The sequence below is a fragment of the Zonotrichia leucophrys genome, chromosome 5 (assembly GCF_028769735.1).
Source record: "Zonotrichia leucophrys gambelii isolate GWCS_2022_RI chromosome 5, RI_Zleu_2.0, whole genome shotgun sequence".
Lineage (NCBI taxonomy): Eukaryota > Metazoa > Chordata > Aves > Passeriformes > Passerellidae > Zonotrichia > Zonotrichia leucophrys.
This window is the reverse complement of record NC_088175.1, coordinates 59,307,226-59,332,436: the sequence shown is the minus strand read 5'-3', so window position 1 is coordinate 59,332,436 and position 25,211 is coordinate 59,307,226. Positions and strand designations below refer to the sequence as shown.

The following is a 25,211-nucleotide window of genomic DNA, read 5'->3' as shown; positions in this document are numbered from 1 at the left end:
CCATTTTTACCTTTAAATGTTGCTGCTTTTTAGCAGCTGTAGGAACAACTTCATTAGTAAAACTAGGAAAAAAAAAAATCTCTTAAACTAGTTTATTATCATCACAAAAATGTTTCCAGATGTGGATTTATGGGAAAAGAGTGGGTTTTTAGGAATTAAAAGTCCTTTTGTTTATTGTGGTGCCTCTCTATGGAGGAAGCTGTGCTGAACCATAGCTTAAAATGTGTTTTATCCAGTAAAAGTTGTGTTTTTCTATTAAATACCTGCTTTGAACAGAGAACTTTGTGCTCCTCCCAGAGCATTCTGGGATCTTACAGCTTCTAAAAATCAGAGTTAAAAAAAAAATAAAAATCAGAGTAACAAGAGCAGAGTTGAAAAGAGCTTGGGGGGGGGGGAAGCAGAGTCTCTAAAATATAAAATATAAAATAATCTGGTTTTTTCCCCAGGCAATCAGCAGTTGGATGCCATTCACGTGACACAGCTGGAGAGAGACACAGTCCTGGTCTGCCTGGACAGTGAGTAACACAAATTCCCTTGGCTAGCTCACCACACCTCGTGCAGAACTTGGGTTGCCACAGTTGTTGATTTGAACTTCACCACGAGTTTGGTTTCTTTTTTTTTTTCTCCCTACATTATTAATTTGTGTTGTAATATTTCCATAAAGATAGATGGGATAAGTGGGATTTCATTCTAGATTTTGTAATTCCGCTTTGTCTCTTCATGTGTGCATCACTCTGTCAGTGTAAAACCACCCCAAGTGTTACAGATATTTATTTTGTAATTATTTTGAGACAAAGCTGCTCTTGGATTCATTTTAGCAAATGCTGTAGATGTTAAATTTGAATATTTCTTTGTGCCTAAAAGATTAAATTTGTATTTTACAATTAAATCCTGCAGTGGGTTTTAATGCTGATTTTTCTCTTTCTCTTGAGAATTTGTGAAAATAGTGAATTTACAAGGGAAATTGAAGTCAAGCAAGAAGTTGGCTTCTGAGCTGAGCTTTGATTTCTGCATCGAGTCAGTGGGTGAGTGATTTGCTGCTCTGGGGTCTCTCAGGGGTTTCAGAACTCACTCCTGAAAGCCTGACTGGTTTCTGGTCATTTCCATAGCAATGAAACAAAACTTGGGCAGGAAAAAGTGGTTTAGTAATACATAAATCTGGGTTAGCCTTCTAAAGTTAAGATTTTATTTCAAGTAATAGCACATCCATTTTTTTCATAGTCAGGGTAATAATATTTGAATCAAATTCTCAAGCTGCTGTCTTTAGACTGGGACAGGAGGTTTTTTTAAATTGTAGTTGTCAAGCAGGAATTTCTGCTGTCATAAACTCTCAGAATCACAGAATTAAATCACTCAGAGCTGGCAGCTCTGTGCTCTCTCCATCCCTGAATGGAAAACTCCCATTTTCTGGGAGTTTTCCATCATTCCTCTGTTTGGAAATGAGTGTAATAATTCAGGTGATGTGTCATTTCCAGCAGCCCACATGCTTTGCTTGGTGCTGTTTGTTTTTACACTTCCTGAGGGGTTCCCTGGAGGCTCTGGGGAAAGGGATGGAGGGAGTGGGTGTGATGTGTCCCTGCTTTGCAGTGTGCCTTCAGGACAGCGTGCTGGCCTTCTGGAAACACGGCATGCAGGGCAAGAGCTTCAAGTCAGATGAGGTGAGTGATCTCCAGTTTCATTCTTCCTGTTCCTTATTTACCACTGGAGTTTTTGCCTTTTCTCACCGATGCCTTGTGCAGGCTGAGCTAGAGCAGGGGCTGGATGGAGCTCCAGAATAAAGCAGGGATTTATCCAAAGCATCTCCTCCATGGATCCACCTTGGGCAGCACCAGAGCCCAGCCAGGGCTGCACCCAAGATCAACCAAAATGGCCCCAAAATGCACGGCCGGGCACGGGCTCTGTCCCTGGGATCAGTTCTGCTCCATTTGCACCTTGCAGTTCATTGTCCCATTCCAGCTTTAGCCCAGGCAGTCCCACCCTGCTTGTTTTTCTCTCTGCAGCCCACGGGGTTTGTGCTCTGGGGCTGAGATTTGGGTCATTTGTCCTTGGTGCCCAGCTGGAGCAGGAATTGTTTTGTCTCCCTGCTCTGTGCACAGAGCTCAGAACTGCCCCTCATCAGAACCATCCCTGATATGGAGCCCAGACCCTCACACTAAAGCAGCACAGAATGTGAAAATATAAAAGCTCAAACCTGAGGCATCATCTCTGCTTCCCAAGTCAGAATGCTCACATGCCACAATGCTTAACATCCGTTTATCCATTTCAGTCCTGCACTTGGCATTAAATTGCATTTGAATGTTTCTTTCCTTCCAACTCAGACCAATAAATGTCCTTGTGCTGCTGAAATGGATCTGAATATCTGCATTTTTCTGCAGGTGACCCAGGAGATATCTGATGAAACCAGAGTTTTCCGCCTGCTGGGCTCAGACAGGTAATCCCCCTGCCGAAACAGAAACCTTTTGTTTTATTTAAAGCAGCTTTTCTAGTTCCCAGCTGGGCCTGGCTTCCAGCCCAGCCCAGCTCTGTCTGTGGGCACCAGGAGTCAGGGAGAGAGAGAGGAGAGATGCTCTGGGCTTGCAGGGTACCCAGGAAAAGCCTGCTGCTGCTTTGGGATGTCCTGGTGAGCTGGGAATTACCCTGGCTGGTCTGGAAATAACAAACTCAGGTTTTAGTCCCAGTGATCCAAATCCACACATTTTCCATAAGATCCAGCACATCCCTTCCAGCTGCACAGGTGGGGAGAGGTGCAGATGTCCCCAGGTTTGCAGCCTGAGCTCCAGGTTGGACCTGTTCCCTTGTGGGTTCTCAGCCAGCCAGGGGGATAAATGTAGGAATAGACAGGGATGAGTGCAGCCACAGAATCCCACACTGGTTTGGGTTGGGAGGGACCCCAAAGCTCTTCTTGTTCCACCTCCCACTAGCCCAGGTGGCTCAGAGCCTTGAACACCTCCTGCTCTCAAACCCCTGATCCTCTGCTCCCTCATCTGCCCTTGGAAGTGCCAAACCCTTTGGTTTGTATTTTCCATCTCTGTACAAATGGAGCAGGAGTTTTCCTGCCATTCCAGTGAGATGTGGATCTCCTTTTTACCTTGGATCACTCCAGAGCTGCTGGGGTGCAGAGGTGAGGATCAGGGACAGAGGCTGTTCAGAGACTTCATTTGGAAGCTCTTTGAGGAAAACAAAAAGCAGAGACAAGTTTTAATCCCAAAAACAACAGGAACTGGTGCAGAGAAATGCTCAGCATTTGGGAGCTCAAAGGCCCAACCCCAGCAGCTGATGGGCCAGGTCCAGCAGTGGTCAGTGGGCCAGCACAGGGGGAGAATCATTGTCCAGAGTGGCCACAGGAACATGATCCAGCAGGACACAGGCAGAGATGGGGTTCAGTGACCCCTGGGAACCCATGAGGTGATAAATATTGAGGAGGGAGGAGAGTTGTTGAGGTTGCTTATCAGAAGATGTAGGAGGGGTAAATATTTGGGTTGCAGATGATGGGATTGTGGAATTACAGAATGGGTTGGGTTGGAAGGGACCTTTAAAATCATCCAGTTCCAATCCTTCCACTGCATCTTGTCCTTGTGTGTTTTCATCAGAAGTGATGCTGGAAAATGAGGGAACTGGGTAAAGAATGAAACACCCAAGTTACATCAGAAGCATTTTTTGCCCCTAACCGTGGATCCCGTTTGTGTTTGGTTGCAGAGTGGTTGTGCTGGAGAGCAGACCCACAGAAAACCCCACAGCTCACAGCAACCTCTACATCCTGGCTGGACATGAGAACAGCTACTGAGCAGCCCCCAGCCCAGCCCCAAAAGGAGCTGGGAACCAGGAGCAGCAGCAAACCAGGACTTGGCTGCTCCTTGTCTGGCACCGTGCTGGGCTTGGGGTGGGAATCAATCCATTTTTGCAGCTGGGAACAGCTGGTTCTGTCTCTTGCCACTGTGTGGTTGGTTATGTCGAGTTTGCTTAATAAAAGCTGAGATAAAGAGCCCTTTACTCGTTAGTTCTAGGGAAACAGAGCCTTGAAACGTGTTCTGCAGTAAAGGTGCCATAAACTGTTAAATATTCCCCTTCCCTTGGGTTTTCCTTTTATTCTGTAGATACAGATCTAGTGCTGGTTGTTGCCCTCTTTTATACGGAGTCTTAATAAAACAAAGATTTGTGTAGGAAGTGAAAGTATCTGCAAAGCTTTTTGGTTTTAAATCTGCCATTGGGTATGGCTTTGTATAATAGACTATTTAATCCTTATTTATTAATCTGCTGCTAGGATGGGGTAATGTCTAACTTTTAGCAAAGGAAGGTTGCAGAGCAGCTTTTTTTTTTTTTTTTTTTTTTTTTTTACAATTGTATAAAGATTTGATTATTCTTTTTCCTTGTAGGGATGTAGTGCATTACTGAGGGGTGTGTTACCATGTTGGGTGATCATGTAAAAAAATGCGGTTTTGTACAACAAAGTATTTTGTACTGATTTTTCTGCCTGCAGAATTGCCATAAAAGGGATTTTCTTACTTCCTAGACATAGGGTGTGTGTACACAAAGTAGAATATTGATATCAGACCTGTTGCTCCTGGTTGCCTGTGTACAATATCCACGTGTGTGTGCGTGTGCATGTGTGTGAAGTTGCCTGGCAGTGTGTATTTTTTATATATATATTTATACATATATATATAAAAATGTACAAAACATATATGCTTTATTTTCATAAATTAGGGATAAGCCTTGTGACATGAAGTGGAAATTGTAGCAGGTCATCATCCTTAATGAATGAAAGTATCATGTATCCAAGTGGCCACGACGTGTGGTTTATTTATGCTGCTGCAGAGGGGAGCTGGAGCCACAGCTGAGGCTGAGCAGCTTTGCAGCTGCTGTGCTTTGGGGATGGCTGCTGCCCCAGCTGGGAGTATAAATAAACATGATAAGAACCATATTCTGTATCCAAGCTTTGATCACTTTCTGGTCACCTGCATTTATTTTTTTTTTTCCTTTCTCTTTTCTCCATTGAAGAGTCGCATCGGTTCCTTTTGTCTTCCTCATTAATTAAAATTCTTGAGGTACCATTCAATATAGACTGACTCCAGGAGAGATCTGGTTTTACTACCTCACATTACCCTGCTGGCTTTGATGTGAACACTCCTGGGCAGGTGCAGAATTCCAGTGCTCACAAACATTGGAATTGAAAGGTTTTTTAATGAAATGCCTGTTCAGCTCCTGAGATCTGCTGCCTAGGAAGGAGAGGCTGGAATTGCCAGGTCATTTGAGCAGAGCAGGAGAGGTGTGTGAGAGCTGGGAGTGCTTTGGTGCTGTGTTGGCATCCAGCTCGCTGATCCATAATTGAGCAGGGAGGAATTGTCTGGGCCCACGGGATGGCTCAGGGACATCTCCTGACTCAGGCCAGCTGCAAGGTGGGAAGGGGCACAGGGGAAAACAGCCCTGCACACATTCAGCATTTTAGCCACTGTCACTCACAACTAATTCTTGCTGACTTGACATGCAAATCAAGTCAAGCTTTTCAGTTCTGACGCTGTGTCAAAGCTTAATAAGTACTAAGTGTACAGAGGAAATTTATAAATCACTCCACAGAGCATGAAAAATGTGCTTTAGGGGTGGTCAGCTGGAATTGGAAATGTGCTTTAGGAGCGGTTAGTTGGCTCAGCAGTATTAAAAGCAGGACGTGTGATTTTTGTCTTCTAAAAGAGTTCTCTAGTGTTGAAATTACTTCTCCACAGGTAACAGTGACTGGTGATTAACCTCAAATGGTGCCTCTCCTGGTCTTTAAAATAAAAATTAAGGTGAAGTGAAGCACCAGGTGTAGATATTGTAGAGCAAACACTTTTTAATTTACCTCATTCACTACAGAAGGTAATTTCAGCTTCGTCTTTGAAAACACTTAAAGGAGATCTCTAAAAGACTAGAGAAACCTGTAAATAAAATCAGAATATTTATGGGGAATAACTGGAGTAAATAACTCTTAGGTCATGACACTGTCATGCAGGAATAACAAGCAGAAAGTATTTTTCTTTGACATGAATTGCTGATGTTTTGCTGGATCCTAAAGAATAAACTTAGGAAAATCCTTGTTTAATCAAACCTTTTTTAGCTGTTGAAGCATTTCTAATGGCATGTTGTGAAATGCTTAGTGCTGGTTTCATAGACAGTGGCATTTTTTGGCATGATGCTGTTTCCTAGTGTAAAACCTCACTTTTGTTCTGTACCACAGAGCAGATTTGTGTGTTCCAGCCAGCCTCAGTGACTCTGATCAGTATAATTTGTGTTTGACTGTTTAATTTAGTCTGGTATTGTCTGTATCTTTGTTTTTGTGGAATTTAAACCAGGCTTGAGAAAGCCTAACAGGGGGAGCTCAGGGGTGATGAAGCAAAACCTTCCTCAGCCCCTCCTTCCTCGCTCAACATTTATCAGAATTTTAATTATTGGATGCACGAGGTCATGTACCCAACTTGAAAGCCTTAAAACAGGCTCCCAGAGCTCTTGGAAGTACAAACAGCATAGGAAGAGCAGTCTGTGGATTCATCTCTTTGGATTTCCTCACCAAATTCCTTGCAAGTGAAAAATGCAGCTGGAATTGTGCTGACATCTCTGTAAAGAAGAAAGGTACAACGCATCAGGGGAGCCACGGTGTCTCTGGATGGAAAGGACCAGACTGGGAGACTCTGAAATGTGCTTTTTTTTTACCTTGTTTAGTCCTTAGGTGTAACTGAGACTCATAACTGCACTCGTTCAGTTTGTGTAACCAGGCTTTGTTCCACGGGAATTTCTGTTGCAGTTCAGTCTATGCCAAATAAACTGCTTTATTTGATCTGTGCCCTGGTGACTCTCTGGGAGCAATGCCTTGCTCAGAGGGTTTTGGGGAGGATGCAGCCAGCCCCAGGTTTGTGGCTGCTGTGGGAAGGGCCAGTTACTGGGAGATTTATTTATAAATAAATACTTATAAATAAAAAATTATAAATAATTTATATTAATTATAAATATTTATGTTTATATATTTCCCCCACAAAAATATGTAAATATATAAATATAAATGAATATTTCTCCTCTGCAGGAGATGGTTAACTCTGAGAATTCAATCTTGGCAGCTGGAATGTGAGGACTGCACATCCCTGGTGAATGTGGCTTGGGAAGAAAAATAATTAGTGGATTTTTGTTCCGAGCTGGGAAGCACCTCAGGAAAGGATTGGGGAGGAAGGGAGGAGGCATGAGATGGAGTGGGGTACCCACACTCATATTCAGATCTAATATTGAAAGCAATTATCACCACAAAATGCCGCCTTGGTCGGGGGATGAGGAGAGGGATGAGGATCCAGCTGGGTGCACCAGGAGAGAGAACACGATGGTCAGGGATGGAAAGCTCGTCCGAAGGAAGGCTCTGGCTGCTGGCAGGAGCCCGTTCAGTGGCAGAGAGCTGAGATAATGGAACCATGCAGAGGGAAGATGTTCCAGGGAAACCTCCAGGAGCCAGAGGGAAGTGCGGGCACTGCCCGAGGCTGGCAGACCCTGTGGGAGGATGTTCCCTCTTCCAACCCTACAGGAAAACGGAGTCCAACCTAGCGATGCTCTGGGAAGGCAGAGAGGGGCAAAGACAACATGATCATAACAGGATGGTTGGAGCTGGGAGGTCTTTAAGGTCCCTTCCCACCCAGTCCATGAGTGGTTCTGTAACGCCACGAACACAGGGCATGAACTCCGGGGGGATCGTGAGGCGCGGAGCCAGCGTGTGTCCCCGGCAGCAACCATGGGGATCCCCGCTCTGCCTCCCTTCCCCCGGGACCGCCCCGGCCGTGGCGGAGTCCCCGGGGCGGTTCCTGGGGCCGTGCCCGCCGGGGAGGCTCCCCCGCCCGGGGCCCGCCCCGGCTCCAGCTCCGCTCTGAGGCAGCGGCGGAGCGCGGCGGGGCCGCCCGGCCATGGAGCGCTACGAGAAGCTGGGCAAGGTCGGCGAGGGCTCCTACGGCGTCGTGTTCAAGTGCCGCAACAAGGACACGGGGCAGATTGTGGCCATCAAGAAGTTCCTGGAGTCCGAGGAGGACCCGGTGATCCGGAAGATCGCCCTGAGGGAGATCCGCATGCTCAAGGTGGGGCGGCCGCGGCGGGACGGACCCCTCTGGGCTGTGCCCGCCATGGCGAGCCCCGGCGGGGAGCGGCCAGCCCTGAGGGCGCTGCCGGGGACGGTCTGAGGGGTCAGGGTGTGAGGACATCCATGAAGGGACATTGTGAGGCTACAAGGTGTGAGGATAGCCAGGAGGGGACAGAGCGTCTTGAGGGGACGGGGCGTCGTGAGGGGACGGGGTGTGAGGGCAGCCATGAAGAGCCGGGGCATGAGGGCATGTGTGAGGTGATGGGGGAAGCAAAGACGGGTGAGAAGGAGCGCCATGAAGTGCCCAGGTCAGTCAGTTCCTCTGAAAAAAAGCCATTGCCAGGGAATGCCCGACCCTCTTGTCCGGGGATGGCGGTGCCGGGTGATCCTGGCCAGCCCAGCAGGAGCAGGTGGGAGCCGAGGCGCGGCCATGAGCAGCCGGCGGGCTTTGCAGGAGCAGCATCAGCGCAGTCACGGTGTGCCCTGCACAGAGGGAGCGAGCCAGGCTCTGTCCCCATGGAGCCTGCGGGGTCCAGGCCGGTGTGGGCACAGCTCTGCCCTTGCTGTGTGCCACAGACCCCTCTGCGCCCGCGAGATTTCCCAGAACATTCGGAGCCAATATAAAACACATGGGCAAAAAGTGAGGCTAGGCAGCGTGAGGAGGGGGCAGCCAGGGGACACAGCTCTGCCTGCTCCACAATTGATAAATCTGCCCCAGCTCCTCCTTCAAATGCCCTTTCTGAGCCCCTGGATGTGCAGGATCCGGCTGTGGATTGAATGCCAGGGGCTGTGCAGGGTCGGGTATTCCACATGAAAATGACAGGAGAATTGGCACCAGTGAGCCTTGTCCTTGCTGATCCTTTCCTGACCTCTCTGTGAGCACTCATCTTCACACAGAAATGGGTTATTCCTTCAGAAAGGGGTTACTCCTTCAGCCTCTGCCTTCAGTTTCCCCATGAAATAAAAGCACGGGAGCGTCTGCAGTGAGTCACAGCCCAGGTCTCTCCAGCATGCAGAAATGAGGAGATATCTGGGAGAAAAGGGGAGAGGATTGGGTAAAAGTTTCCTTTCACACTCCCAGTTTCTGGGCAAGGATTCTGCAGCAAAGGCTGTGCCTGTTGCTGCATCCATCTGCAGACTTTTGGGACTCTGTCCCATCTCTTTGGAACTCGTGTGTTCATTTGGTCTCCATAGTGTCCTTAGAGGCTTTAGGAATGTGTTGTGTGAAAAAAAATAATTCCTTTTCTTTCTCAAGTTACAAACTTGCTGCTGGGTGATGGCACACAGTGCCCTCAGCTTTGTGTTCCAAGAAATGGGAAGTGTCCCCTTTGCACTTTTTGCTGGGTGCTCATGATTTGCACACCTGCTGTCCTAGGAAAGCAATAATCTAGGAAAAAGCATAATTATTTTTCAGTTACATTTTGGAAGAAGCAGCCAAAGTTCTTCTCCTATCCAAAGTAAACACAGGACATGTAGCTATATTATTTCAGTGAATAATGCTAGATTTACATTAAGGTTTAAATTATATTAAACATCTGAAAAAGAAAATAATCATGGCAGAAGTCCCTTGTAAAGCAGCTGGGATCCAGAGCCACCACAGCCAGACACAGCAGGATCTGTGCTGATCACTGTTGACTTTAACAAGTGCAGACCTGCTTGACTCTTTTCAGCTTTTTCTCTGCAAATAGTGACTGTTTGTTAGTTTGTTTGTTGAGGCACTTCCTTGCTTGGGCAACTCCTGTTTGTCAGAGATGGAGTGAGATTGTGTTTCATCAGTGGAAAATTACGGGCCTGATAAATCATTTTTCTGCCCAGCAAACACCTTGCAGACCAAGGGATTTTTGTGGCCAGGAGCCAAGGGACGTGGAGTGGGAGTTTGCAGACTCCTGAAACCATGGAATCCCAGGATGGTTTGGGTTGGAAGGGATTGTAAAAATAATCTCATGGGCAGGGACACCTTCCACCATCCCAGGCTGCTCCAAACCCCATCCAGCCTGGCCTTGGGCACTGCCAGGGATCCAGGGGCAGCCACAGCTGCTCTGTCACCCTGTGCCAGGGCCTGCCACCCTCCCAGCCAGGAATTCCTTCCCAGTATCCAAGGACAAGGGGAATATTGGGGTTTTCATAGGGCAGGGCTGGATGGAGCACTGGGCAGAGCTTGCTGCCCACCCATTGAGGTCAGCTCCCAAAATAAGTACACGGGGGCTGAGCTGTAGCTGAGCTGTGCTTGTGGAAAGGGTTCAGCTGAAGGAACCGTGACCCTGCAGCACAGATCCGTCCCCCAGCCGTTCCCCCTGTGCAGTCCTGACCAGCCCGCCCCCACCCCCGTGTGTTGCAGCAACTCAAGCACCCGAACCTGGTGAGGCTGCTCGAGGTGTTCCGGAGGAAGCGGCGGCTGCACCTGGTGCTGGAGTACTGCGAGCACACCGTGCTGCACGAGCTGCACCGGCACCCCCGCGGGTGAGTGAGGGCTCGGGGGCTGCCCCTGCTGCTGCCCCGGGGCTGCCACAGCCATTGCATCCATTACAGGACAGCTTCCTTCTCGGGAAGTTGCAGTTTATTGCAGCCCCGAGACACGTGAACAGTCTGTTTCGGCCTGCACGTTCAAAGAGTGAGTTGGAGTTCTTCATTTCTCAGTCTCAGAGTTGTTTATTGTTTCTTATCTATAAAAATTTTTCTCCTGCCCTGCCGAGGTCCGTCCAGCAGTGCAGTTCCAGGCACTCTGCCTGCCCCCAGGGCAGTGTTATGTCTTTATCCTACAAACTGCATATAACATGCTTACAATAACTTCCCAATACCCATCACCTATGTTAGACAGTGAGTTTCTACTCTAAACCAATCTGTGAGTGCCACCATCACAGCGACCCAGGGCTGGGACAGATTGTGTCATTGTGTCACTGTGTCACTGTGTCATTGTGTCATTGTGTTATTGCGTCATTGTGTCCTGCTCCTTGGGAGGGCTCCGGCTGCCAGGGGAGCAGCAAACCGGGGCTGGGGAACACACTGTGTCCTGCTGCTGCCATCGCTGCGGGCACCCAAACACAGCATCAGGGACTTGCAGAACCATTTGGGTTGGAAAAGCCTTCTGAGATCATTGAGCCCAACTGTTAGCGCAGCACTGCCGTGTTCACCACTAAACCACTGTCCCCAAGTGCCACATCTACACTTCTGAGCCCTTCAGAGTGAGGAGTAATTCCTAAGAGCTGGGCCTGCACCTCTCTGCAAAACTTGCAGATTTTTGGGGTTTTTTCCTCTCTGCAGAACCCCTTTTCAAGCAGGTGTTTGCACCAGGTGTGAGCTCCACACAGGCTTTGTTCTGTCCACACCTTGTAAGTGCCACCCCCTCTGTCCCTGATTATCCAGGTGCCTTGGTGCTGGGGAAATGCTACAGCAGAGTCCATAAATCCTTTCCCAGGCCTGGGGCTGTGAGTTTGCTGCAGCACGGGGGGTTGAGTAAACAAGAGTTTTGTTATTTACTCCCTTTCTCCGGGAGGAAGGAGCCTGCTGACAGCCTGTGGCAAAGTGAGAGCTCTGTGAGCTGCCCAGCAGCTGCCGCCCCACTTTGAACCTGTTCCCTGCAATGTGAACAGGGGATGGAAAACTCTCCTGAAGGAAATGCCTCCCATTTGCTGACTGTTGATCAGAGCAGCTGCAGTGTGAAGGAACCTGTCACAGCTGGCTGTGTGCTTTGTTGTCAGCTTTGCTGGGGCAGGTGGTCAAATCTTTTGTGGTCAGGTTAAGATGGGGTGATTCCAGCTCATTTGGCCAATTCCATCCCCTTTTTAGCTGTCACAGCAGCTCTCCCATCACTCTGGGATGTTTCTGGAAGGAATCTCTGCTCAGTGTCAGCAGAGTGTCACTGACCCACTGACAGCCAAGTGTGAAAGAAAAACTCAGGCTTGCATTGTTTTGGTTTAGTTTGGGGTAGTGTTTTTATTTATTATGAATCAGAAGCCTTTCAGCACTAAACAGGTGAAATAAAATTGTGTTTGAGTTGGGAAATGCCAAGATTGTCGCTCCTGCCTTTGCTGGGGTTGTTACACACAGCCAAGGAAGTTCAAGAGCTGTTGCCCAGTAACTGGAAGAAAGGAGAGGGGGCTGGGAAGAGTTTGCTGGCTGTGGGAGGGAAGGAGGGGAATCCAAACCAAGCAGAGCTTTGTGCTCTGCTCTCAGCACCCTTCCCTGGCCCATTTTTCACCTCTCCATGTGGACAAGCAGTGCCATGGCAGCATTCCATGTGCCTGTACCATGGAAACTGCAGCAGCTCCAGCCCTGAGAGGTGCTGAGGCAGAAACTCCTGTGGCATTTCAGGACTGGCAGGAATTGCAGGACAGGCTCTGGGATGGACTCACACACTTTGCTGTGGGTCAGGCTCTGGGATGGACTCACACACTTTGCTGTGGGTCAGGCTCTGAGTGGGACTCACACACTTTGCTGTGGGTCAGCTCTGAGTGGGACTCACACACTTTGCTGTGGGTCAGGCTCTGGGTTGGACTCACACACTTTGCTGTGGGTCAGCTCTGAGTGGGACTCACACACTTTGCTGTGGGTCAGCTCTGAGTGGGACTCACACACTTTGCTGTGGGTCAGGCTCTGGGATGGACTCACACACTTTGCTCTGTGGTCACAGGGGCAGCCCAGGCTGGCTGTGACACTGCACCACACACAAATCCTCTCCTCTTGTTGCCCTGGCTGCCTTTGGGAGGGTTTCCTGACTTCCCTGATGGTTTTGCCCAGAGATCCCTGCACAATGTCAGCACTCATTTCCCCTGAAATATAAATTCATTATTAATGGCCAAAATAAATTTGTGGTTTTCCCAACAGGGTGCCAGAGTACCTGGTGAAGAGCATAACCTGGCAGACCCTGCAGGCTGTGAACTTCTGCCACAAACACAATGTGAGTCCCCTGAGCTGCACCAGAGATTGCAGGAACGGGGCCTTGGGGGAGAGAGGGGGGTTCTGGTGGCATTTTCCTGATTCCAGAGCTTCCATGGGATGGAGCCAGAACACACCTGAAATATTGGTGTACAGCCACACCAGCTGCCTTCACTGTCACACAGCCCCTTGGCTTGGCTGTCAGGGGGTGATTTGCTCCAAGCACCTCAGACAAGGCTCCAGGAGGAGTGGGAATGATCCTTGTGTGATTCCCTGGGCCCTGCACTGCTGCTGCCCTCAGGAACCTGCCCTCCCTGCTCATCAGCTGGAACCTCAGCAAACTGCAGCTGATTTCACAGAAAGTGCCTCACTTGGCTGGCATGGGGTAGAATCATGGCACCAGCGGAATGAAAAGATTTCAAAACTCAGACACAGTAAATCCTTTTTACTCCCTCCTCTGCTCTGTGTGTGTGTCAGATACGTCAGTGGGAACATTTTAAGAAGCAGGGAAAGAGAAGGAGCCTTTTGGAGAAGCTCTTTAGCCAAACTTAGCTCTAATTGTCTTTATTTTTGTTCATCTGCCAACATTTGAGATTTAAGAGTGGGCAGGAGATGGCTCTGGAATGGGTGTTTTGCCTTTGCTGAGAGAATCACGTCCAGCTGAGCCACAGGAACTTGGCCACAGGTCTCTCCTGCTTCCAAGATTTGCTGGTTTGTGTCTTTTTTTCTGTTCCCCTGCTCAGTCTGGAAGATTTAGTGGAGTTTGAGAGCAGAGGGAACAATGAGATGCTGTGGATCACAGGTAGTGAGGATTTGTGCAGCTGCCCTTTCTGGAGCTCCATGGCAGTGGTCAATAAGCAGCATTTCACTCCTCAGCAGGAGACACAATAATTTACCCAGCTTGGCAAGCAAAGTCCAAGGGGTCTGCTCTGAGGTGATGATGGGAGAGGGACAACGTGAGTGAGACCCCAGTGAGTTGAGTAGAACAAAAGAAATAAAGGTTTTGTCAGTTTGACCAGCAGAAATTCTTTGCCAAGCCCAAATTTGGTTGTTGTGAAGGACAAGGTCACCTCCAAAGAATGACAGAATTGCTGATCTTCTCATCCAGCCCTTCCCATCAGTCTGGCCCAGCTAGAACAGGCTGTTCAGAAACTTTTCCAGTCAGGATTTCAGGATCTCCAAGGCTGGAGGCTCCACAGACTCTTTGGATGATCTGTTTGGATGCCTGGCCATGCCCTCAGTAGGAAAGATAAAATGAACTGGTTAGGTTGAAATGGGATGGATGGGAAAAGGACAGCCCATGGTCTGTCCTTTCAGTGCACCACCAAGAGCAGCCTGGCTCAGTCTCCTTTCCTCCTTCCCACCAGGTATTCCATGAGTTCCACCTGGAGCCCTTTCTTGGTGGTCCCAGCTCCCTCATCCTCTCGCTGGATGTGACACCTCAGTCCCATCAATGTCAGTGGCCCTTCAGTGCAGTCACATCCTCCCTCTCTGGGGTGTCCCAGCTGTGCTGAGCTCTGGCAGGAAAATTGTTGGTTTTTCGGCTGTTTGAAGGGCCTGGAAAGGCCCGGGGTGGCCTTGGGGCAGCCGCGTATCGAAGGACGAGAAGAGGCTTCAGTTCTTCTTTCGGTTTTTATGTTTATTAATTGTTTATCTAAAAGATGTTCTTTCAGCCCGACAGAGCTCTGCTCAGCAGCCAGCCATGAGCACACTCACCTATCTTTATACCCATTGTTACGTGTACAATATTTATCATTTTTCCCCAATACCATTTATTCTTATTACCCGGTGCACTTTCAGTAATAACCAATCTAAAAGTGCCACCATCACCAAAGAAGATGGAGGAGAAGAAGAAGAAGAAGAAGGACAGGACACGCCCCAATTCCTCCATCTTACTTCTCTAAACCCCCCTGTACAGAAATCCTAAACCCTGTGTCTCACCCTCTAATTAACCAATCCCTTCACCATTCACCCCGGTGAAACCCTCCTGTCCTCAGGACTGAGGTCCTGAGATCCCACAGAAAATCTTTCAGCAGGAGCTTCCCAGGGCATGCAGAGCTGGGCCTGCTCAGAGCCTGTGCCCAAGGGTGGCTGTGGCCAGGTCTCTGTCCTGCTGCTCAGAAACCCTTCAGCAGGCAGAACTGCCTGCCACTGTGTGCTGCAAGGGGGTCTGGCTGAATTTGTCTGAGGATGAAATACTTCTGACCTTGCTGCTTTGTCTTCTTCCAGTGCATCCACCGGGATGTGAAGCCAGAGAACATCCTGATAACGAAGCACTCTGTCATCAAACTGTGTGACTTCGGATTTGCTCGAATACTGAGTGAGTGCTGCATTTATCTACCTGATATCTATCTACCTGCTGAATTTATCTAGCTATTTATCTTTATGTGCTGGGAGTGTAGGATGAGCCATCCCAGCCTCACACTGCAAATCCTGCTGTGTGGTAGCTGTGTGTTTTCCAGGGAAGCTCTGCTGAGGGCTGGGTAGAGATTCCTGAACCGGGCAGGGAGGGAGCCGGGGACACGGCGGTGGCAGCTGCAAACAAAGGTGGTGACATCTGCAAACAGAGAGAGCTCCCTGCTGGGCAGCTGGGGGATGGATGATGGCATGAGATGGATGATGTGATGGATTGGATGATGATGATGGATGATGAGATGGATGATGGATATGGATGTGATGGATGGATGATGGATGGATGGATGATGATGGATGATGATGATGTGATGGAGATGATGATGATATGGATGGTGATGGATGGATGGAATGGATGGATGGATTGATGATGGATGATGGATGGATGATGATGGATGGATGTGGATGGAGTGGATGGATGAGATGGATGGATGGATGATGGATGGATGATGGATGGATGATGGATGGATGGATGATGGATGGATGATGGATGGATGTGTGGATGAGATGGATGGTGGATGGAAGATGATGATGATGGATGGATGGATGAGGATGGATGGATGGATGATGGATGGATGATGATGGATGATGGATGATGGATGGATGATGGATGAGATGGATGATGATGGATGGATGGATGATGATGGATGGATGGATGGATGGATGATGGATGGATGGATGGATGTATGGATGGATGGATGGATGGATGGATGATGGATGGATGGATGGATGGATGATGGATGGATGGATGGATGGATGGATGGATGGATGATGGATGGATGATGGATGGATGGATGGATGATGATGATGATGATGGATGGATGATGGATGATGGATGGATGGATGGATGATGGATGATGGATGATGATGGATGGATGATGGATGGATGGATGGATGAGATGGATGGATGATGGATGGATGATGGATGATGGATGGATGGATGGATGGATGGATATGATGGTGTGGATGAGATGGATGAGGATGGATGGTATGATGGATGATGAGGATGGATGATGGATGGATGATGGATGGATGGATGGATGGATGATGGATGGATGGATGATGGATGGATGATGATGATGAGGGGATGATGGATGATGGATGGATGATGGATGGATGATGGATGGATGATGGATGGATGGATGGATGGATGATGAGATGGATGGATGGATGGATGATGGATGGATGGATGGAGGGATGGATGGATGGATGGATGGATGGATGGATGATTGATGGATGATGGATGGATGGATGATGGATGGATGGATGGATGGATGGATGGATGATGGATGATGGATGATGGATGGAGGGATGGATGGATGGATGGATGGATGGATGATGGATGGATGGATGATGGATGGATGGATGGATGGATGATGATGGATGGAATGGATGATGAATGGATGGATGATGGATGGATATGGATGGATGGATGGATGGATGATGGATGGATGGATGGATGGATTGGATGGATGATGGATGGATGGATGGATGGATGGATGGAGGATGGATGATGATGGATGGATGATGATGGATGGATATGGATGATGGATGGATGGATGATGGATGGATGGATGATGGATGGATGATGGATGGATGGATGGATGGATGATGGATGGATGGATGGATGGATGTGGATGATGGATGATGATGGATGGATGGATGGATGGATGGATGGATGGATGGATAGGATGGATGATTGGATGGATGATGATGTATGGAGGGATGGATGGATGATAGGATGGATGTGAGGGATGGATGAATGATGGATGGATGGATGGATGATGGATGGTATGGATGGATGGATGGATGGATGGATGGTGATGGATGTATGGATGGATGATGGATGGATGTGATGGATGGATGATGGATGGATGATGGATGTGGATTGATGGATGGATGATGGATGATGGATGATGGATGGATGGATGATGGATGGATGATGGATGGTGATGATGGAGTGGATGATGGATGATGGATGATGGATGGATGGATGGATGGATGGATGGATGGATGGATGGATGGATGGATGATGGATGATGGATGGATGGATGGATGCAAGTCAGCCTTAGGAGCTGCCCAGCGTTGTTTGTGCAGGGCTGCAGACACAGCTGGACACCCTGGCAGGAAAAGCCCCTCTGGCTGCCTCTGCAAACAATGGTTCACATTTTCCGTTGTAAATAAACCCCCTGATCTGGGTGTTTTTTAGCTCCTCTTCAGACAAATCCCATGGGTTCTGACAACTGCCCACTGGCTGTGCAGGGCCCTGCTGTGGAGCCGGGCAGATTCTCATCTGGAGGAAAACACAGTACCAGATCCTGAGTGTGAAAAACGCCAATCACTTGTTTTTAAAACTTTAAAAGTTTCATAGTAATAAAATGGTTATAAAAATAGGAATACAATTAGAGTAATAATAATTTGGACAATTTCAATTAGGACAATATGAGACAATAGAGACAAAGAATTACAGACAGTCCGGGTACCTTTTCTGGGCAGCACAAGCCCGAAAAAGGCCCCACATTAACAGAGGATTAACCCTTAAAAGCACCAGCCTGTTGCATATTCATACAGCTCATCCATGGTGCATAAATTCCATTCAAACACAGGATTCTGTCTGGGCAGTGTCAGCTTCTTCCTCTGAATCCTGACAGCGCCTTCGAGGCAGGAAGGAGTTCATTTCTCCTGATAATGGAGCAATAAATTCTCTTTCTCTGACAGATTCAGGTGTCCTGTGGCTGCTATCTCACTGCAAGTCCTTTCTTTAGAAAAAGTATCCTACATAGCACAGTTTCTATTTTAACATATTTTATAACCTAAAACTATATTTAACACACTGCTTAAGAGAATTAACACAGCATCACTTTCTAACACAACACATACAATATTCATTTGAATATTTGCAAAAAGCCAGTCGTAAAATTGATGCATTTTTCACACCGACATTTCCAAAGTTGTGCTCTGCTGGTGGCCAGTGACTCACGCTACTCCTGCATCCCAGAATGTGCCAAGTGATGCTGCTGGCTCCTGTGCATGGCTCTGACCCCACATTGCTGTGTCTGTGTCTCTCTGTCCCCCCGAGGCAGCAGGGCCCAGCGATTCCTACACGGACTACGTGGCCACGCGGTGGTACCGCAGCCCGGAGCTGCTGGTGGGGGACACCCAGTACGGGCCCCCCGTGGACGTGTGGGCCGTCGGCTGCGTGTTCGCCGAGCTGCTGGCGGGGCTGCCCCTGTGGCCCGGCAGGTCCGACGTGGATCAGCTGTACCTGATCCGCAGAACCCTGGGTGAGCGTCCTGGAACACAGCAATGGGGGCTGGCTGAGGGAGGGAGGGATGGATGATGGATGGATGGATGGATGATGGATGGATGATGGATGGATGGATGGATGGATGGATGGATGATGGATGGATGATGGATGATGGATGGATGATGGATGGATGGATGATAGATGGATGGATGGATGATGGATGGATGGATGGATGGATGATGGATGGATGGATGGATGGATGGATGGATGGATGATGGATGGATGATGGATGGATGATGGATGGATGGATGATGGATGGATGATGGATGGATGGATGATGGATGGATGATGGATGATGGATGGATGGATGGATGGATGATGGGGATGATGGATGGATGGATGATGGATGGATGATGGATGGATGATGGATGGATGGATGGATGATGGATGGATGATGGATGGATGGATGATGGATGGATGGATGGATGGATGATGGATGGATGGATGGATGGATGGATGGATGATGGATGGATGGATGGATGGATGGATGATGGATGGATGGATGATGGATGGATGATGGATGGATGGATGATGGATGGATGATGGATGGATGGATGATGGATGGATGGATGATGGATGGATGATGGATGATGGATGATGGATGGATGATGGATGGATGGATGATGGATGATGGATGGATGATGGATGGATGGATGATGGATGGATGGATGGATGGATGATGGATGGATGGATGGATGATGATGGATGGATGGATGGATGGATGGATGGATGATGGATGGATGATGGATGGATGATGGATGGATGGATGGGATGGATGATGGATGATGGATGAGTATGGATGGATGGATGATGGATGGATGGATGGATGGATGGATGGATGGATGATGGATGGATGATGGATGATGGATGGATGATGGATGATGGATGGATGGATGATGGATGATGGAATGGTATGGATGATGGATGATGGATGATGGATGGATGATGGATGGATGTGATGATGGGATGGATGATGGATGGATGGATGATGGATGGATGGATGATGGATGGATGGATGATGGATGGATGGATGGATGATGATGGATGATGGATGATGGATGATGGATGGATGGATGATGGATGATGGATGATGGATGATGGATGATGGATGATGGATGGATGGATGATGATGGATGGATTGATGGATGGATGATGGATGGATGGATGATGGATGGATGATGGATGGATGGATGATGGATGGATGGATGGATGATGGATTGGATGGATGGATGGATGGATGGATGATGGATGGATGGATGATGGATGGATGGATGGATGGTGATGGATGATGATGGATGGATGGATGGATGGATGATGGATGATGGATGGATGGATGATGGATGGATGGATGATGGATGGATGATGGATGATGGATGGATGGATGATGGATGATGGAGATGGATGGATGGATGATGGATGGATGGATGGATGATGGATGGATGATGGATGGATGATGGATGGATGGTTGATGGATGGATGGATGATGGATGGATGGATGATGGTGGATGGATGGATGATGGATGGATGGATGGATGGATGGATGATGGATGGATGATGGATGGATGGATGGATGATGGATGGATGGATGATGGATGATGGATGGATGATGGATGGATGGATGGATGGATGATGGATGATGGATGGGATGGATGATGGATGGATGATGATGGATGATGATGGATGGATGATGATGGATGATGGATGATGGATGATGATGGATGATGGATGGATGATGATGGATGATGGATGGATGATGATGATGGATGGATGTGGATGGATGATGGATGGATGGATGGATGATGGATGGATGATGGATGGATGGATGGATGATGATGGATGGATGGATGAGGATGGATGGATGGATGGATGATGGATGGATGGATGATGGATGATGGATGGATGATGGATGATGGATGGATGGTGGATGGATGATGGATGGATGGATGATGGATGATGGTGATGGATGATGGATGGATGGATGGATGATGGATGGATGGATGGATGATGGATGGATGGATGATGGATGATGGATGGATGGGATGGATGGATGATGGATGAGTATTGGATGATGGATGATGGATGGATGATGGATGGATGGATGATGGATGATGGATGGATGGATGGATGGATGGATGGATGATGGATGGATGGATGGATGGTGATGGATGATGGATGATGGATGGATGTGGATGGATGATGGATGGATGGATGATGATGGATGATGGATGATGGAGGATGATGGATGGATGGATGGATGGATGATGATGGATGGTGGATGGATGGATGGATGGATGATGGATGATGATGGATGGATGGATGGATGGTGATGGATGGATGATGGATGGATGATGGATGGATGGATGTGATGGATGGATGATGGGATGATGATGGATGGAGGTGTGGATTTGGGTGATGGATGATTGGATGTGGGTGGATGGATGGATGGATGATGTGGATGGATGGATGGTGTGTTGGATGGTGTGGAGTGGATGGATGTGGATGGTGGTGTGGATGGTGGGCGGATGTGGATGATGATGGATGGTGATGGAGATGGGGTGGAGGATGGAGGATGATGGATGGATGGGATGTGGATGATGTGGATGTGGATGGATGATGGATGTGTGGATGTGATGATGATGGGATGAGATGATGGATGGTGATGGATGGATGGTGATGGTGATGATGGATGGATGGATGGATGGATGATGTGGATGATGTGATGGGATGGATGGATGGATGTGTGGAATGGATGGATGATGATGGATGGATGTGATGGATGGATGATGGATGGATGATGGATGGATGATGGATGGATGATGGATGATGGATGATGTGATGGATGGATGGATGATGGATGGAGTGGATGGATGGATGATGGATGATGGATGGATGTGGATGGATGGATGGATGATGGATGGATGGATGATGGATGGATGATGGATGATGGATGGATGGATGGATGGATGGATGATGGATGGATGATGGATGGATGGATGATTGCCATGCTCCTCCTCTTTAGATGCTGCCTTGGGTGGCATCAGCCTTGTTAGGGGATACAACCATGTTCAATGCAGGCACTGTAAAATTAAGCAAATTACTCCCAATTTTTTTTTCTTTTTTAAATTCTTGGTCGAAGGGGATCTCATTCCCAGGCACCAGCAAGTGTTCAGCACCAACCAGTTCTTCAGTGGGGTAAGAATTCCAGACCCAGAGATCATGGTAAGAGCTGCCTCCCTGCACTTCCCTCCTTCCCACCCTGCCCTGTCTTTGCTGTGCTGTGTTTTTCCCTATCCAAAAACTCTGTTCTCTATTTTGTCAATGTGCACCAGAATATTGTTTGGAGGTGGCTGAACCTCTCAGGACATTTTACCTTACAATCTGTGTAAAAGCAGACAGAAAATGTTTAATCTCTGCTGCTTTCCCCATTTCTGGTGGCACATCCTCAGTGCTGCCAGGCCTCTGAGCACATGGAGTGAGGGAGGCATTTTGTGAGGAACAGCTCATGTTCCTATGGAAAGCTGGGTCTTGGTACCTGATGAATGAAAAGTTTGCTAATATGAGTCCGTTCACTGTTTCTTTTTTCCCTACAGGAACCATTGGAAGTGAAATTCCCCAATATTCCATACTCTGCACTGGCTCTCATGAAGGTGAGGACACTCCAGCGTGGGGAGGAGCCCAGCACTGGGATAAACAAATCATCTGGTGGGAGGGTCTGGGAGTGACATTCACACCTGGTTTGCTGCCCCATGGCATTGCAGCTGTTCTTGAGCCACAATTCCTGCCACAGTGTGGATTGTCCATCCCTGGCAGTGTCCAGGGCCAGGCTGGACAGGCTCAGAGCAGCCTGGGATAGGGAAGGGGTCCCTCCCAGGGCAGGGGGTTGGAACAGGATGATCTTTAAGGTCCCTTCCAACCCAAACCATCCCATGGTTAATTCTTGTAATTGTTGGATAATTAGCTGCTCCTCAAGCTTCGTGCTGGCTCTGAACAGCCCCTCCTAGAATCCATTGAAGTCACTGACACGTGTACTGTGGGAATGCTGCTGGGCTGTGTGGGGAGCACGGGAACTGCAGGGCTGGGCCAGGAGTGCTTTGTGTCACCCTCCATCTTTTGAAGGGCTGCCTTCGGATGGACCCTGCGGAGAGGCAGAGCTGTGAGCAGCTGCTGCAGCAGCCCTACTTTGACAGCCTGAGGGAGGCAGCAGAGCCGGGCAGAGAGCACCCGAGGGGCTCACAGAAAGCAGCCAGGCTGCCTCGGAAGCACCTGCCGGGGGTGAGGCTTCCATGGTGTTCCCTGAGGAGGGGCTGCTCTCCTGTGGGCTGTGCTGGCACTGAGGGCTTGGGCTGCTCTGGGTTCTGGCTGAGGAGAAAACAGCCCCTGGCTGAAGAGTAACTCTGTATGGACAAAGTGCATTTTGCACTGCGGCTCCGGGGGGCCCTGGGCATAAACAGCTCAGCCCCGGCACAGTAATGTTCAACCAGGAATGTGCATTCCTGACAGAGAGCAGCAGGAGGGCTGCACAAACTGCACACTGGGGTCATTTGAGTACTCAGGTGCTTTTTAATCCTGAATTATGGAGATGGAATAAACACCACTTCTGTTGGTGACAATTCCACGTTACCCCGCACCCTGGGTGTTTCTGGAGCTGCCAAGCAAATGTCTCCCTGCTGCTCTGGCTACTCCAGCCTCCATCCCAAGTCCTCAAATGCAGCCTCACAATGCCCCTCATTCCACAGTTCATTATTCTGGGAGCCACATTCCCCATGGCAGCTCTAGGACTGAGCTGGGAACAGGCAGGAGGTTGGAGGTGAGGGATGGAGAATTGCTGCAGGGTGTCAGTTCTGGCTCACACTGATTGGCCTCTTCCATTTCTATCACTGGGATATTTTTCTTGCCTAATGGAATTCTTTAATGAGTCCAGTGGTAAAACCCCAGGATCTGAGCTTGGAAAGTACAGGATTACAGTAGGAATAGTTTCATAGCTCATATTCCGTGTGAAAATGGATTCCATGTGTGCTTTATTCCCATTCCAAACAAATAGACACGGTGTGACTTCTCCTTTAGTTACAGCACCTGCCTCAGCTGACCTGCAGCAAAGTTCTCCCAGCTTTGGACAGCAAGAAGAACTGCTGCAAGACAAGGAAACCAAAGTACCACTTCCCAAACATCTGACCAGGTGGCACAGCAAAACTCAGTTGATCGAAGTCACCCAGGATTTATAAAAGGAGGATACACAGTGGAAAACTAAATTACAAAAATTCTGGCATGTACAGAGAGATCTGTCTCTACTCTGGGTCACTGATGGAGAGGAAGTGATGCAGAAACAGCTCCAAGCTCCTCTTAGTGCTCTGTGTACAAAGGCAAATGCATTCTGCTTTCATTCCTGATTGCCTCCTGGTGCAGGATTACCCAGCCCAGTGCTCACAGTATGAAATTTAAATCTCTGGCCTTGCATTTCAGACTTGGCAGGAGAATTCTGCCTTGCCAAATCCACCAGTCCCTGCTGCTTTGGGCTGGGCTCAGGTCCCTCCTGCTTTGGGCTGGGCTCAGGTCCCTCCTGCTTTGGGCTGGGCTCTGTTCCCTCCTGCTTTGGGCTGGGCTCTGTTCCCTCCTGCTTTAGGCTGGGCCCGGTTCCCTCCTGCTTTAGGCTGGGCTCTGTTCCCTCCTGCTTTGGGCCGGGCTCAGTTCCCTCCTGCTTTGGGCTGGGCTCAGTTCCCTCCGCTTTGGGTTGGGCTCAGTTCCCTCCTGCTTTGGGCTGGGCTCAGTTCCCTCCTGCTTTGGGCCGGGCTCAGTTCCCTCCTGCTTTAGGTTGGGCTCTGTTCCCTCCTGCTTTGGGCTGGGCTCAGTTCCTCCTGCTTTAGGCTGGGCTGGGTCCCTCCTGCTTTGGGCTGGCTCAGTTCCCTCCTGCTTTAGGCTGGGCTCTGTTCCCTCCTGCTTTGGGCTGGGCTCGGTTCCCTCCTGCTTTAGGCTGGGCTCTGGTCCCTCCTGCTTTGGGCTGGGCTCAGTTCCCTCCTGCTTTAGGCTGGGCTCTGTTCCCTCCTGCTTTGGGCTGGGCTCTGTTCCCTCCTGCTTTGGGCTGGGCTCAGTTCCCTCTGCTTGGGCTGGGCTCAGGTCCCTCCTGCTTTAGGCTGGGCTCTGTTCCCTCCTGCTTTGGGCTGGGCTCAGGTCCCTCCTGCTTTGGGCTGGGCTCAGGTCCCTCCTGCTTTAGGCTGGGCTCAGGTCCCTCCTGCTTTGGGCCGGGCTCAGTTCCCTCCTGCTTTGGGCCGGGCTCAGTTCCCTCCTGCTTTGGGCTGGGCTCAGTTCCCTCCTGCTTTGGGCTGGGCTCAGTTCCCTCCTGCTTTAGGCTGGGCTCTGTTCCCTCCTGCTTTAGGCTGGGCTCTGTTCCCTCCTGCTTTGGGCTGGGCTCAGTTCCCTCCTGCTTTGGGCTGGGCTCTGGTCCCTCCTGCTTTGAGCTGGGCTCAGGTCCCTGCTGTGTGAGGAGCTGTGCCTGTGCTGCTGAAGGGCTGCAGCTGTGTTGGTGCAGCCCAGGCTGGAGGG

General features: G+C 49.1%; 2 protein-coding genes across 6 annotated transcripts in view; both read left to right on the top strand.

Annotated features, from left to right (window-relative positions):
- MAP4K5 (mitogen-activated protein kinase kinase kinase kinase 5) overlaps positions 1 to 6,815 on the top strand; it is a 73,847-nt gene extending 67,032 nt beyond the window's left edge. The window contains exons 28-32 of the mRNA XM_064715926.1: positions 447 to 515; positions 933 to 1,025; positions 1,588 to 1,658; positions 2,376 to 2,431; positions 3,697 to 6,815. Coding sequence (XP_064571996.1) covers positions 447 to 515; positions 933 to 1,025; positions 1,588 to 1,658; positions 2,376 to 2,431; positions 3,697 to 3,784 — 377 coding nt within the window. The 3' untranslated portion in view covers positions 3,785 to 6,815. The remainder of the gene's footprint in view (positions 1 to 446; positions 516 to 932; positions 1,026 to 1,587; positions 1,659 to 2,375; positions 2,432 to 3,696) is intronic.
- Positions 6,816 to 7,840: 1,025 nt separating this feature from the next.
- On the top strand, positions 7,841 to 24,487 carry CDKL1 (cyclin dependent kinase like 1). Of its 5 annotated transcripts, none has more exons than XM_064715921.1 (9): positions 7,841 to 8,078; positions 10,419 to 10,540; positions 12,905 to 12,977; positions 15,185 to 15,275; positions 18,454 to 18,651; positions 21,811 to 21,893; positions 22,265 to 22,321; positions 22,791 to 22,946; positions 23,739 to 24,486. In XM_064715921.1, exons 1-9 carry the CDS (start codon positions 7,911 to 7,913, stop codon positions 23,844 to 23,846), a joined length of 1,056 nt encoding a protein of 351 aa, XP_064571991.1. In that variant the 5' UTR covers positions 7,841 to 7,910; the 3' UTR covers positions 23,847 to 24,486. The 5 variants fall into 5 exon arrangements, with proteins under 5 accessions (XP_064571991.1, XP_064571990.1, XP_064571992.1 ...); XM_064715920.1 differs by having other exon boundaries at positions 18,451 to 18,651; positions 23,739 to 24,484; XM_064715922.1 differs by lacking the exon at positions 22,791 to 22,946 and having other exon boundaries at positions 18,447 to 18,651; positions 23,739 to 24,487.
- The last annotated feature ends 724 nt before the right edge of the window (positions 24,488 to 25,211 follow it).